We start from the raw sequence: 12,564 nt of genomic DNA, 5'->3' as shown, positions 1-12,564 counted from the left end.
CTCCACCGTTTCGCGAATCACTTTCTCCAAGTGGTCTAGGTAGCTCATCGTCTAAGCATATATCCCAAATCGGGCAAACCACCCACGATTCTCTTCACAATTTCATCCTGATTCATTTCAAATCTGGTCTTTGAATCATGACTTGCATAAGTAGGGGCCGGAGGTAAAGATGTAGATTTAGGCGAAGGGGTAGAGAAGGAAACGGTCTTAGGTTTTGGTGGAGCTGGATAAGATTGCGGTCTTGGCTTTGTGGTTTGTTTGGACAGTAATATAGGGGCAGGTCCTGTTGCGATTGCCGGTGCAGGAGTTGGCGTATCGAAGAAAGAGAAATCGACTGACGCCCATGGATCCTGCGTGCTGCTTGAGGGAGGTGGCATCGAGGGACTCGAGGGTTGTGACCAAGTACTCGTGATTGGTGAGGCTGATACAGCGGTGCTAGAGGGAGGAGCTTGAGCCCAGGTATCTGTGAGAGTTGTGTTGAATGGTGAGGACAAGATAAGTTGTGGCGAGCGGTCGGACAATGCTGTGACTGATAGTGCCGGTGACGGAGGAGGTAGCGCAGTTGATTGAATTGGAACTGGAGTAGTGGCTGGTGTAGACCACAAGTCTACAAATGACGGATTCGAAGATACAGGGGATGAGATAGTACCGGATAATTGCGGGGACTGTAAATTTACGGGACTTTTAGGTCCCGGAATTTGGTCGAGCCTTGATTTTGGGTTTAGACCAAATCCAGACTGAAGCTTTGTAACCTGAGGATTTGGAAGAGTGGTAGATTTGGTTAATATATCTCCAAGGCTCATCGACTTCTTATGCCTCAAGCTTCGGTTGGGAAACTTCGGAGCCTCAGTAACAATAGACGAGGAAACCATTTCGCCCCATTCATCATCTTCATCATCATCATCTAAATCGTTAGAAATGAAGGTTAGATTGGCAGGTTTACCGTTCGAGCTATTTGTAGATGGGGGTGGCATTGAAATTGGTCGGGGTTTCTTGACCGCTTGGGCAAAGCTTGGAGGTGGTTCGATTGGAGATTTGGGTGCTGGGCTGTGTAACGCAGGACTTAATTGCCCAAAACTTCCAAAGGTAGAGTTCATCGGGAGGGTGAAGGTTTTCATGAAAGATCCCGTATCTGGGGGAGTAATACCAGCACCGGAAGCGGTCTGCATCGCGGGTGACGAAGCCCACCCAAACTGTGCGACGGGAGGCGGCGGCGGCGCTTGTATATTAACACCCGAGTCCACTGAATTCCTTGGGCTGCGTTCTCTCGGTTTCGATGGTGAACGAGACTTGGACCTGGATTGATTTCGAGTGAGCTCTTTCGACGTTTCCCTAGGAACCTCAACTGATTTCTTAGTGGCTACCTTCGCTTCGAGCTTCACACTCTTTCGTTTCGAGCCAAGAATTGTTGCTAATGGAATAGGTGGTGCATTTGGATCATTCCAGCTAAAAAGAGAGCCACTTTTACTTGTATCACCAAAACCAACATGTCCATCATTTCGATCTTCTTCCATCCATCTGGCCACTATCTTTTGAGTTTCTTGCTTAACCTGAGATGGACCCCATGAGATCCGAGCATAGTTTTCATCGTCTCCTGTGTTGTGTTTTCGCATAGTGCCATACCTTGACACTCTGTACCACATCTTTCGTTCCTCAGTAGATGCGAAAGTATCAGCAATGATAGTATCAGGTATAAAAATCTTTTCAGCTGCTTCATCTTGATCTTTCTCGCCTTCGCCGAACAACGTCTTTACGGAAGTCAGGTCGATAGAGAAATCAACAGGTCCTGTCGGTCTTGTCGGTAAGCGCATTTCCGAAGATTCGTTTTGTGGTGTAGCCAATTCGGCAGAAATGGGCTGCTTGATCGAATCGTTACTTTCCATAACTTCTTCACCATCATCCGAAAACCCCTCTTCAAAATCTCCAAAATCTCCGAAGTCGTCATCGTCTGGCTCTTCAGCATTAGAGCTCTGTTCTATTTCGTCATCCTCTAAAACTTCCGACTTTGTTACAGCGGGATGTTCATTATCTGGTTCTGTCGACTCTTTGAATTCATCCTCTAGTTGAATACCTTCTATAACAAGCTCATCTTCCGGCTTCGCTGGGTCATCGAATTCTTTAGCTGGCTCCTGGACATCCTGCGATACAGCTCTTGTGGTTCGAGACCTTTTCGGTTCTTCATCTAAAGATGTTCGTGGTGAATCTGGCAAAAGTTCATCGTGATGACTTATATCAGACGGCGAGGAAGACGGTCGCGAAGATCCATGCTCGGGCACCTGTGTCGATGGCAGAACAGTATCGTCTGATTCATGATGTTCCTCTTCGATGATTTCGGTGCATAGATTGCTCTTAGGTTCTAAATCAATACCTAGTCCAATTGCTTCCTCATGAACCGTATCTATTCCCCCTATTACCGGTTGAGCTGTTTCATCAAAGGAAAATTCTACCGGCTCGAATTTTGTCTCGTCGGAATCCTCGGGTTGCGACACAACTGCTTCGAATACCTCGGGAGATTCTACTTCGGAATCCTCATCAGTGGCTTCTTCGACGACCTCTTCAAAAGGTTCCAGGTTTGTAATCGTAGCCCCTGAATTTTGCTTGTCTTCAACGGTCGCGGACTCCTCAGATATATTGGCGTTCGCCCACGGATCCGGAGATGGTTCTCGAACAATTGCAACAGGTTCTGCCAGAAGACTCGGTGATAATTTCGGTGCTGCATGCGCAGGACTCGGAGAATAATTACCCCAACCAGGCGATAATGCTCCAACATCATCCTTTACCACCTCCAATTCTCTTCCACGATTCGGTGTATCCCATTGTTCTGCTGCGCCGTCCAAAGCCAAACCCCCTTGCTTTTTCCCCGTGTCCTCTCCCCATTCCCCAAATCCATCGTCCGAAGTACCCAAAGTCGCATTCACGTTATTTCTCAAAGCTTCACTTGCTTTTCCAACCTGATTTCTATCTGCTGCATTGTCAATGCTTCGAATCTCCAATCCATCATCATTATTCAATTCGTCGGCCCACGGTGAGCCCCAAGGGTCGTCCATATCCATTCACATCCCCTTTGAAGACCTCTTTCATATTGATATTCTCTCGACCATCATCCGCAGATTCGTTCGTAGATATTATGTATGCTTATGTTGACTCGAAACGCGCAATTTCGTGTATGGTGGTATTGTTACTCGTATTAATTTCGAGCTCCAAGGGCTCAGGGTCAATCAATTTGACAATTCATCTGTTGTAAGACCCGGCCCCGTAACGTTGCTAAAGCCTAACAATGCACGCTAAAAGCGTCATGGATCAGATGTCAGATTAGTGATGGGTTTTCTGCGCATCAACAGCAATTGCTTAGCAACATCGGATTGATAAGCGATAAGAATTTCAATATTCTACCCATCTATGTATTGATGATGTTTCATATGATGCGACAATGACTAGAACAATACATTTTAACATTTTCATTTGATTCTCTAAATCTTCAAAGATGTCTTTAGACAAAGTGAAACATATTGTTCTCGTAAGTGTCCTAATGTAATCACAGTACTCATCATCGATTAACAAAGAACCTCACAGGTCCTCTCCGGTAAAGGAGGAGTTGGAAAATCCTCCGTCACAACCCAACTCGCTCTCTCCCTATCTCTCGCCGGTTCATCTGTCGGAATCCTCGATATCGATTTAACCGGGCCCTCCATTCCCCGTCTCTTTTCCCTCGAATCTGCCAAAGTAACCCAAGCACCCGGCGGCTGGATCCCCGTCCCCGTTCACCCCTCCAACCCCTCTTCCTCCATCGGCGCCCTCTCATGCATGTCTCTCGGCTTTCTACTCCGAGAACGCGGCGATGCAGTAGTATGGCGCGGACCGAAGAAAACAGCTATGGTGAGACAATTCCTCACAGATGTGTCATGGGGCGAACTCGATTACCTTCTCATTGATACCCCGCCTGGTACTTCGGACGAACATATTTCGCTGGCGGAAACACTTCTCAAGAATGCATTTCCGGGTCAAGTCGCCGGTGCGGTGATTGTAACGACGCCGCAGGCAGTGGCAACAGCAGATGTGAGAAAGGAATTAAATTTCTGTACGAAGACTGGAATACATGTTATTGGAGTAGTGGAGAATATGAGTGGATTTGTATGTCCAAATTGTTCGGAATGTACAAATGTGTTCAACAGAGGAGGTGGAGAGGTTATGGCCAAGGACTTTGGAGTCCAATTCTTAGGACGAGTTCCGATTGATCCTCAATTCGGAATGTTGGTAGAAGCAGGCAGAAAACCCGTATATCCGGAAGGAACGCTAGTAAATGGAAAAGACGTTAGTGGTGCCCCAAACGGTGCTAACACAGTCGGGGATGACGGGATTTTGGTAGAGAAATATCGGGACTGTTCTCTATGTCCGATATTTCAGGATATAACTAAACAGGTTATGGATGCGGTAGAAGGAAAGGTTCCAGAAGAGGCATCGAGTGCTTGAGATTTGGTTGGGTATGACAGGCGGTATAATTGCTGGTGTTGGGGATTTTGAGCATTTATAAGATGGATGCTAAAAGGACAATTCTGGCGTCCAAAAAGGATGGATTTGAATGATTGCGATGAGTATCTATATTGAATGGATATACGACTGAGATATTGCGATATGAAATGAGCTATCTAAGTAGATGTCGTCATTAACATCAAATCAAATTATCATGCGAACTATGCATTCTCATCTAAGCCTATTCAGCGGAATAGCAAATCATTGTCCGATAGGATCACAGACGTTAACAATTCACCAATCCGGACGAATCAGTACAGATCTCTCTCATGCACATATCATTAACTTGTGCAACGTATCACTCAGGGCTGAACGTTCGAAGTAAGCACCCCCTATGATCCTCGCTTAAGAAACCTCGTGGCAACACTCGGGCGATTTAAAACAAGTAGAATCCCTGATCTGTTCTTAAGTCTTCTGTATTCATCTTGCAACCTCACAGTAAGGACACTTGAATTGTATACTGTAACACAATCTTATATTCTGTGTTCAAATTTCCAAGCCAAATCCAAAGCGCCTCATCATGTATCAACTTTCAAATATACTACTCCCTATTATCATATTATCATAGACCTCTCAATTTAACAAGCCATGTTCATTCCCAGATCTCTCACTTCGCCGTCCATAGCCCCCGCATTATTTGCCTCAACATCAATTTCATCCAAATCCTCTTTCGTCTTGATCATCCAGAAAGCCTCGACTCCCTCGGCAAATCTCATACTACTCTTCTGCACCTCCTCTTCCTCCACAGCCGCAAAACACAATCTCAAATATTGCCAACCCCTCTCCTCTGCAATTTCCGGCGTGGGACTAAAGATCGCCCCAGGAGCTGCGAGGACAAGGTGGGGTTTCATAGTAAGGAAAATCCACAGCACGCGAGCCAGCCTGGACCCGGGGACTTGTTTAGCCAGTGGGTGAGTATCGAAATGCATATGAATCCATACGAACATTCCACCGCGCGGCCAGTCAAAAGAATACATCTTCGTCTTGGTAATGACCGCCCATTCGGAATCGGAGATGGCTTTGGAAGTACCTTGTTTAACGTAGTAACGACCATCTTCGAGGGCTGCACACATTCTGTTCATACGTCTTTCGTATGTGCCTCTCAAACCCTCTAACCAACGTACCCATCCATCAGTCTTCCACCCTGTGAATGCAAGTTGTTCATTTCTCGATTTCTTGCTAAACTCAGCAGAAGCAGCTTGAGGACCCATAATCAATTCCGCGATCATTGCCTGGACGAACCCAGACGGCGGTGAAGTGGTGCATTCGGTGATTCGCAAGAGACGCTCTACAACAGCTGGTTGTGCCGTTATCCAACCTAGACGACATCCCGGCGCTACCGTTTTCGAAAACGTATCGAGACGGATCACTCGTCCATCGTAATCGAAATTTAGGTATGATGGGACGAGACTGTCAAGATATGCGTAACCAGTGGAATTCTTGAACGTGTGCACTGCTTCTGGCTCGGGTAAAGTCTCATTGCGAGCTTCTGCTTGCAGTCCTGCTGCGGATGGAAATTGGAGATACCAATATGGGTCGTCTTCAATGATCATTACATCAAATTTGCTGCAGATGGCGTAGAGTTCTTTGCGTCTTGGAACAGACAGAGTACCACTGGTAGGGTTTTGACCAATGCTGTTTTGTGTGGTGAGTATTGATAATTATAAGAAAGGTAGGACGATACTTACGTGATGGTATACATCATATGAGGTCTTCTGCCCTTCGAATCATCCCAATTCTCAAGTACATCTTCGAGACTACCAGGGCCCGTTGGTATCATTCCCTCAAGATCAATCTTGACCGGAACAACCTGTATACCTCCTAAAAAACATATTAGCAATCTTACAATCTCTCCATTTTCAAACCTCGCAAATACTAACTTGGTCTACAAGCCTGAACAGCCGTCATATAAGCGAACTCTTCACAAAGTATCCCCGGCCTCTCTCTCACCCAATCTCTCTCCTCGCTCCACACATTACTCAACGCCTCAATGGCCTTAGAAAACCCATCCGTCGATCCACACGTCAAGAGAATCTCCGCACCGCCCTTATAAGGAATATTCGGATGCAGATTCTCGCGCGCAAACTGTCGCACAAAAGAATACAACGGTGGATATCCCTGCGCCTGTCCATACTGCAACGCCGTCGTCAAATCAATTTTCTGCAGCGGATTCGGCGTCGTCGACAAATGGGGAATGAGCAAATGTCTCGAAGCATCCGTTGCCGACTTTTTAACCGTCGTCGCGGCGAGTTTCTGGGAAAGCTCGTCCGCCCCTTGAGCTTCATTCGGACTGGGTGTGAATCTTTCCGGCTGTGCAATCTGGGCTTCTAGCGTATCGTAAGGGAAAAATGCCGCGTTAGGAAGACCTGCGACAATCGATTAACATATTGGTCGACGTGCGTATCTAGCTGCTGCTGCTAGTGGAACATTGTGTGTAGCGTGGCGAATGCCAGCTTGAATGAAAGGAAGCTTACCTCCAGCCAAATTTCCTATTCCGGGAATCTGGAAGAACTTGTAGAAGCTTTTCACGGCGCTCTCTTGACGAGCAACCGTCACGCGGGAAAAATGATGGCTCAAATCTAAAGGTGGTTTGGCCTCTTCATGTTCTTGATGCATGCTCTTGATTCCATTCGCGAGAAAGAATTCCGGGGTTTCTTTTCCCTTGTTCGCCATTTTAGATAGGTATTGGGATAACATAAAGATGCAAGTATTCGCAATTGAAGAAAATCAATACTCACAAACGGATAATAAGATACGATCTATGAAGAAAAGGAAAATGAATGTACATTCGAATCTATCTATCTAGATACCTACTTTACTCCGTATCAATATTTGCTTACTGATAACGTATCCGTGAATCCACTGGAGTTTACAAAGCAAGCTCTAGGGGTTCCCACTATGATTAGTTACGCCGAACCGATAAGCTTTTCCGAAAGACCACCCCCTTATTCCGTTACTCCGCCGAAGCTCAAAGGTGGAAGGGGCAGAAATGTTGATGTTCGTGTCAATCTCTTTCTATAAGTCCTAAACTCTAAGTTATACGCTTTAAAATACTCCAAAGAGACTTGAAAATTCAACCATTTAACCCAACATATCAACTCACGATCTTTTTATCTAAAGCAAATACTGTCTAAACCCCGAGATTCTCAATCGCCATGTTCTGCAAACGACGAACCACAGAAAGACTTCATTATGGCGTGCAATCAAATGATCGTTCTTTCGAACTCGGCATCCATCAATCCTATGAGTACAATCCAACCTTACTTAATATCGATTCCCCAAACAGCAGCCAAAGCACGAATTGCTTCACGATTGTATCTCTTGCCATTCTCGAGAATATCATCCATGCTCATAAATGTATCTAGAACGATCAATCATTAATGCTTTCCATGCGTGCAGTCGAATACCAAAGTGAAATTCAATCGAGGAGTGAAAAAATACAAAAGAGAAATATGCAGATAGATAGTCAAAATAAGGGGGCAAAAGGAACCGATTGTACTCACGAGGCATTCCCTTCATACAAATAGTTTCGGCGTGAGAACCTGCAGCGATCATCTTTTCCCCGTAAGCTTTACCTTCATCTCTCAGAGGGTCCATCTCCGCTGTCATAATGAGAGCTGGTGCCAACCCCTCAAAGTTATTCGCTTGTATAGGGGAGACCTTGCAATTCTATCATTCACTCGTTAATACGTGAATCATCAAGGGGTAGCGAAAACTTGCATTATAAGTATCCCGACCCCTCTCTTCTCCGAGAAAGTGTGACACAAACCATTCCATCCTAGCCACTGGCAACGGCACCGTAAATTCCATCTCCCTATAACTAGGGTACCGATCCCATCCCTCCTCCGTCAACTTTCCATCCGCCCCATATCCATCCAGATCCACAACCGGCACGCCCAACAATTGAAAACTCAACGGCATTCCCTCATCCCTACAAACATGGCTCACCACCGCCGCCAACATACCCCCCGCACTTATCCCTCCCACCGCAAACCTCTGCCTGTCCAGATTTCGCTTCTGAACCATCTCATCCGATTCAATCCATTTAAAAGCCTCGATACAATCATCTACTGGAATAGGCCATTGATATTCCGGCGCCAATCTATAATCCACATCAAAGACCACACAACCCAATTCCCCAACCAATCTCTTACAAAACTCCATATCCGTTTCCAAGCCCCCGAAGACCCATCCCCCACCGTGAAAATTGATATACGCGGGTCTTGGTTTCCCTTCGTTAATAGTTGGAGCTGGTTCAAAAATCCTCACTGTGATGCTATTCTTTCCATCACTAGATTGTGTGACCGGACATTGAACATCGGTGATAGAATGTACGTCAGGTGCTATAGCACGCCCGTATACGATGTTGTATTTGCGAGGATTAGCCCTAGATTCCTTGATTGGAATTTGATGGGTAGCCAATCGTCCAGCTGAGTAATGGGCATAATATTTTGCGTAGATGGGATCAAACCGGGGAAGAAGATCAGGCGGAATACTGTTGATAAGGGGTTGGGATATGGTTGCTGGTTTGATGTCTGTGGAGGGTGATATATCTTCCCCTGGAAGATGAAAGACGTTTGGGTAAGGCATCTGTGAATGTGAGGCTTCAATTGTCTTGGAGAGCACTGGGTATCACACAAAATGGTATATGAAATATTAACTGAGGATCTATAGGAATATGAGATTGATGAAAAAAGCAGTTATTGCCTCCACTCCGCGCCACAGATGTGTTGTCGTTATCGAATCCATGTTCCCCGCAGATGCTTATCGGATGGATCGGATGATTCCGCCACTAAAGCGATTCTGCGTCGTGACTACCGGTTTGCATGCATCGGAGGTTATTGATGCAGTGAAATGTCACATCCAGTGTGTTGTATGTGAAAGCCTTACAATTCGTCATGTCAACACTTTGCTGTCAATAAACTGGAGCCATGCTTTGACTTTGACAACGGAAGAGAATAAATCTCCGTCTTTTCCCAATGAGCCGCTGGGCTCAGAACGAACTACATTTGACCTACGCTGCTGAAATTCTTGGCCGACCAAGTTTACTGCCTTGCTAAGGAATGATTGATTCTTCAGGGGAAGAAGAGATGCACTGAGCTTGGCGGCCGACTTCATCTTAGAGCTTGTGTAGGTGACAGCATTTTGAAAAGTACCTGTTGTTTACCCATATGGACAAGCGTCAAATATCGCAATTTTGATCAACACGTTATGAGTTCATGACGGTCCAAAAACTGTGACTATCCCATCGGTACCAGCACAGCACCATTGGTCTCCCTTGCCATTTTCTTTCCAGGCGATGGCACTGATAACGTTCGTACGTTCTTTCTCTTTGCCACCCCGTCCAATCTTCTTCTTGCCTTCGACTTCCGAGCCCTCAACTTTGATTCTATGCAAAACATTTCCAGTCAAAGTTTCCCAAACCACGACTTCTCCATCCGGTCCCTTAACATTCTCATTCCCCGATAGCACCCACTTCTCATTACCCCCAAAGCAACTTCTGACTCTGAATTCCTCATTCTTGAATCCCTCATCCTTATAAGTCTTCAAACATCCTCCACTCTCCCTATCCATCAACCTGACACACCCATCCAAGCTCCCCACCAAAACACCTCTCCCATCCCTTGTCCTCATCAAACTCGTCACACTCCGTCCAATAACATCAGTCTCCAGGGTCCCAGCCCTAATATCATACCACCTAACCCTCTCATCCACACTCCCACTAACAATCTCATACTCCCCACCCCCATACCCCTCATCTCCTCCCTTCCCCGCCAAAACCACACTAACACTATCCCTCGCATCCTCCATAACCATCACCGGCTTCATGCTCCCTGCTCTAATATCCCAAATCCTCACACTCCTATCAAACCCTCCACTAACCAACAAGCTCTCCTCGCTTCCCGCAAATACCACACTATTCACCCGAGATGTATGTCCATTATTCCCTCCAAATTTTCGAATCGTCTTCGCGGTCTGAACATCCCAGAGAAATACGCTGCGGTCACCGCCGCATGATGCGAATGTAGCGTTTGTTGACGCGACTGCTATAGAGAGGACTTCATAACCATGCGCAGAATAAGTCTGGATCAATTGGCTAGGTTTGGGAGGTTGATGAGGAGCGAGAGGTTGATGAGGAGCGAGAGGTTGAGAAGAAGCTGCAGATCGCAAAGGATTATATAGTCGAATATTGCGGTCAGCGGAGCCAGTCAGGATATACAGTGAGGGAGAAGATGAGTATGTTAATGCGTGGACCGGTCCTTTGGTAACGAATTAGCTGTGGTAAATCCTAATAGATGCGAGGTTTATACACACCATTGGATCCAGTAAGTTGCGTCAACGGCTTGGAAGGAAATTCCATTCTGGTTGTAGAAGTTTCATCGCATCATTGTGGATTAAGATATAAAGTCCTTAGATTATACACAAAAAGATTCAATACTGCCATCACAAATCATTAAAGCATCATAAGAAATTCGGATACTACAAGCTCATTCTGCCTACCTATTTCTCACCGCCAAAGCCAATAAATTTTATGCCTCGATTTCAAGGCTTCAGGAAACACAACGACATCCATGGATAAAATACTGAATTGCCAGAATTGATATTTTGTGTTTTACCTTTAATTTAGACTTTATATATTTTATAGCAAACTTTAAATATAGCAAGGGTCTCTGAGATTAGACTTTCAGCAAGTAATAAACATTCTCCCGTTATTCTGTCTATTACACCGCACATGAAAGTCAAAATGGGTGGGTGATTCCCGTTCAAGACCATCAACAAAGAAAAGGGTTCAATCATATTTTCAACTGTACGTTGATATCCGGGGTAAAATGATCATTACTGAGGATTGCACTTTGGTGCATCGAGTAATGCTACTTGGTGCAGCACTTTTGGACTCTGCTACGAAGTATTTCATTCACCACAACCGCCCTACCTTCTCAATTGAGATTGAGAATTTGAGCTCGAACCTCCTGGGTTTTCTCCTTCGCACATCCGGCAATCATCGACAAGTCCGTCGATAGCATCACCTGATCGACACCCAAGCCACATCTTCGTGTCTACGGAGCGCTACTCCTCACCTCTAGTTGCAACCTAAACACACCCGCCTCAATACCCACCGAAGGAAGAGCAAGACCAAGCCCAAGCCCAAGCCCAACACCAAAACCAACTCCCTATCTTAGCTCCTCCTTCTTATCTACCCGACTCACCATCCCAATCCAGTTCCCCCTCGCCTTCCTCGTCTAAATCGTAAAAGCCCACGTCAAAACTCCGTTTCCCAACTCCCCAACTCCCATCCCCTAATTCTGATTCTTAGCACCTCATCTACCGCCTAAGCGTCCGCACCACTACCGAGTCATCTGCGCTGCCCTGCCCCAATCCCAAATCCCTACCCATACCCATACCCACACCCATCCCAAACAAACCAACCCTTCTACGTGTCATCCCCCCCTCCGGAATCCCAACCCACCGGTACACACTAACCAGCCTCTCCACCCCACTAACCCAAAGGACCTCGCACTCAGCCAAACTCTAAAAAACGAGCAAAGAGCATCGCTTGCGCACTCCTAAAACAGTTAGATTTTTCAGCTGCCGAGCGGCTCCTGCATATCCCATATTACTCGTCCCCTTACCCAGCCCGGTATTTCCAGAAGCCAGATAAATCCCGACCTGGTCACCTAGGAGATTATTGCGTCTCCGGTGTATATCTAGCACGCTTAGCTCATCACTTGCATTTAGTACGCCGGCAAACGTCAGCATCGGTCGATCTTGACGTAAAGCGTATAGACACGGCGGTGAAACTCAATGTACGGACGTGGTGGTGTGGCAGTGGTGTCTGTCGTGGTGTAGATAGTGTAGGTGATGTGTGGGTTTATGGGGTGCTAGGGAAGTTGGCTCTCCACATTGAAAGATCGCCGATTTTGAACAGATTGAGTTGGAGAAGGATGGGGGTGTGCTCGGGGTTTGGACGGTTAAATGTTTGAAGAAGACAGTGGAAGTGTTTGAGGCGGTGGTAGAAGGATCAGATGCTCCGTG

General features: G+C 46.2%; 6 protein-coding genes across 6 annotated transcripts; 1 reads left to right on the top strand and 5 right to left on the bottom strand.

Annotated features, from left to right (window-relative positions):
- Nucleotides 1-44: 44 nt before the first annotated feature.
- Nucleotides 45-3,053, bottom strand: EAF01_008367 (uncharacterized protein; the record flags this gene model as incomplete). The annotated part of the gene is made up of 1 exon (XM_038916623.1): nucleotides 45-3,053. One exon carries the CDS (start codon nucleotides 3,051-3,053, stop codon nucleotides 45-47), a length of 3,009 nt encoding a protein of 1,002 aa, XP_038767985.1.
- A 327-nt stretch (nucleotides 3,054-3,380) lies between these two features.
- Nucleotides 3,381-4,937, top strand: EAF01_008366 (uncharacterized protein). The gene is made up of 2 exons (XM_038916622.1): nucleotides 3,381-3,517; nucleotides 3,574-4,937. The coding sequence occupies exons 1-2, from the start codon at nucleotides 3,485-3,487 to the stop codon at nucleotides 4,468-4,470; spliced, it is 930 nt and encodes a 309-aa protein (XP_038767984.1). The 5' UTR covers nucleotides 3,381-3,484; the 3' UTR covers nucleotides 4,471-4,937.
- Nucleotides 4,938-5,108: 171 nt separating this feature from the next.
- Nucleotides 5,109-7,203, bottom strand: EAF01_008365 (uncharacterized protein; the record flags this gene model as incomplete). The annotated part of the gene is made up of 4 exons (XM_038916621.1): nucleotides 5,109-6,165; nucleotides 6,219-6,351; nucleotides 6,411-6,896; nucleotides 7,005-7,203. The coding sequence occupies 4 exons, from the start codon at nucleotides 7,201-7,203 to the stop codon at nucleotides 5,109-5,111; spliced, it is 1,875 nt and encodes a 624-aa protein (XP_038767983.1).
- Nucleotides 7,204-7,790: 587 nt separating this feature from the next.
- EAF01_008364 (uncharacterized protein) lies at nucleotides 7,791-9,120 on the bottom strand (the record flags this gene model as incomplete). The annotated part of the gene is made up of 3 exons (XM_038916620.1): nucleotides 7,791-7,891; nucleotides 8,034-8,199; nucleotides 8,251-9,120. 3 exons carry the CDS (start codon nucleotides 9,118-9,120, stop codon nucleotides 7,791-7,793), a joined length of 1,137 nt encoding a protein of 378 aa, XP_038767982.1.
- A 306-nt stretch (nucleotides 9,121-9,426) lies between these two features.
- Nucleotides 9,427-9,648, bottom strand: EAF01_008363 (uncharacterized protein; the record flags this gene model as incomplete). Its single annotated transcript, XM_038916619.1, has 1 exon — nucleotides 9,427-9,648. The coding sequence occupies one exon, from the start codon at nucleotides 9,646-9,648 to the stop codon at nucleotides 9,427-9,429; it is 222 nt and encodes a 73-aa protein (XP_038767981.1).
- Nucleotides 9,649-9,747: 99 nt separating this feature from the next.
- Nucleotides 9,748-10,891, bottom strand: EAF01_008362 (uncharacterized protein; the record flags this gene model as incomplete). The annotated part of the gene is made up of 2 exons (XM_038916618.1): nucleotides 9,748-10,790; nucleotides 10,846-10,891. The coding sequence occupies 2 exons, from the start codon at nucleotides 10,889-10,891 to the stop codon at nucleotides 9,748-9,750; spliced, it is 1,089 nt and encodes a 362-aa protein (XP_038767980.1).
- Nucleotides 10,892-12,564: the final 1,673 nt, after the last annotated feature.

Source organism: Botrytis porri, assembly GCF_014898465.1.
Source record: "Botrytis porri strain MUCL 3234 chromosome Unknown BPOR_011, whole genome shotgun sequence".
Classification (NCBI taxonomy): Eukaryota; Fungi; Ascomycota; class Leotiomycetes; order Helotiales; family Sclerotiniaceae; genus Botrytis; species Botrytis porri.
Note: the sequence above shows the minus strand (reverse complement) of the source record. Positions and strands in the feature narration are given on the sequence as shown.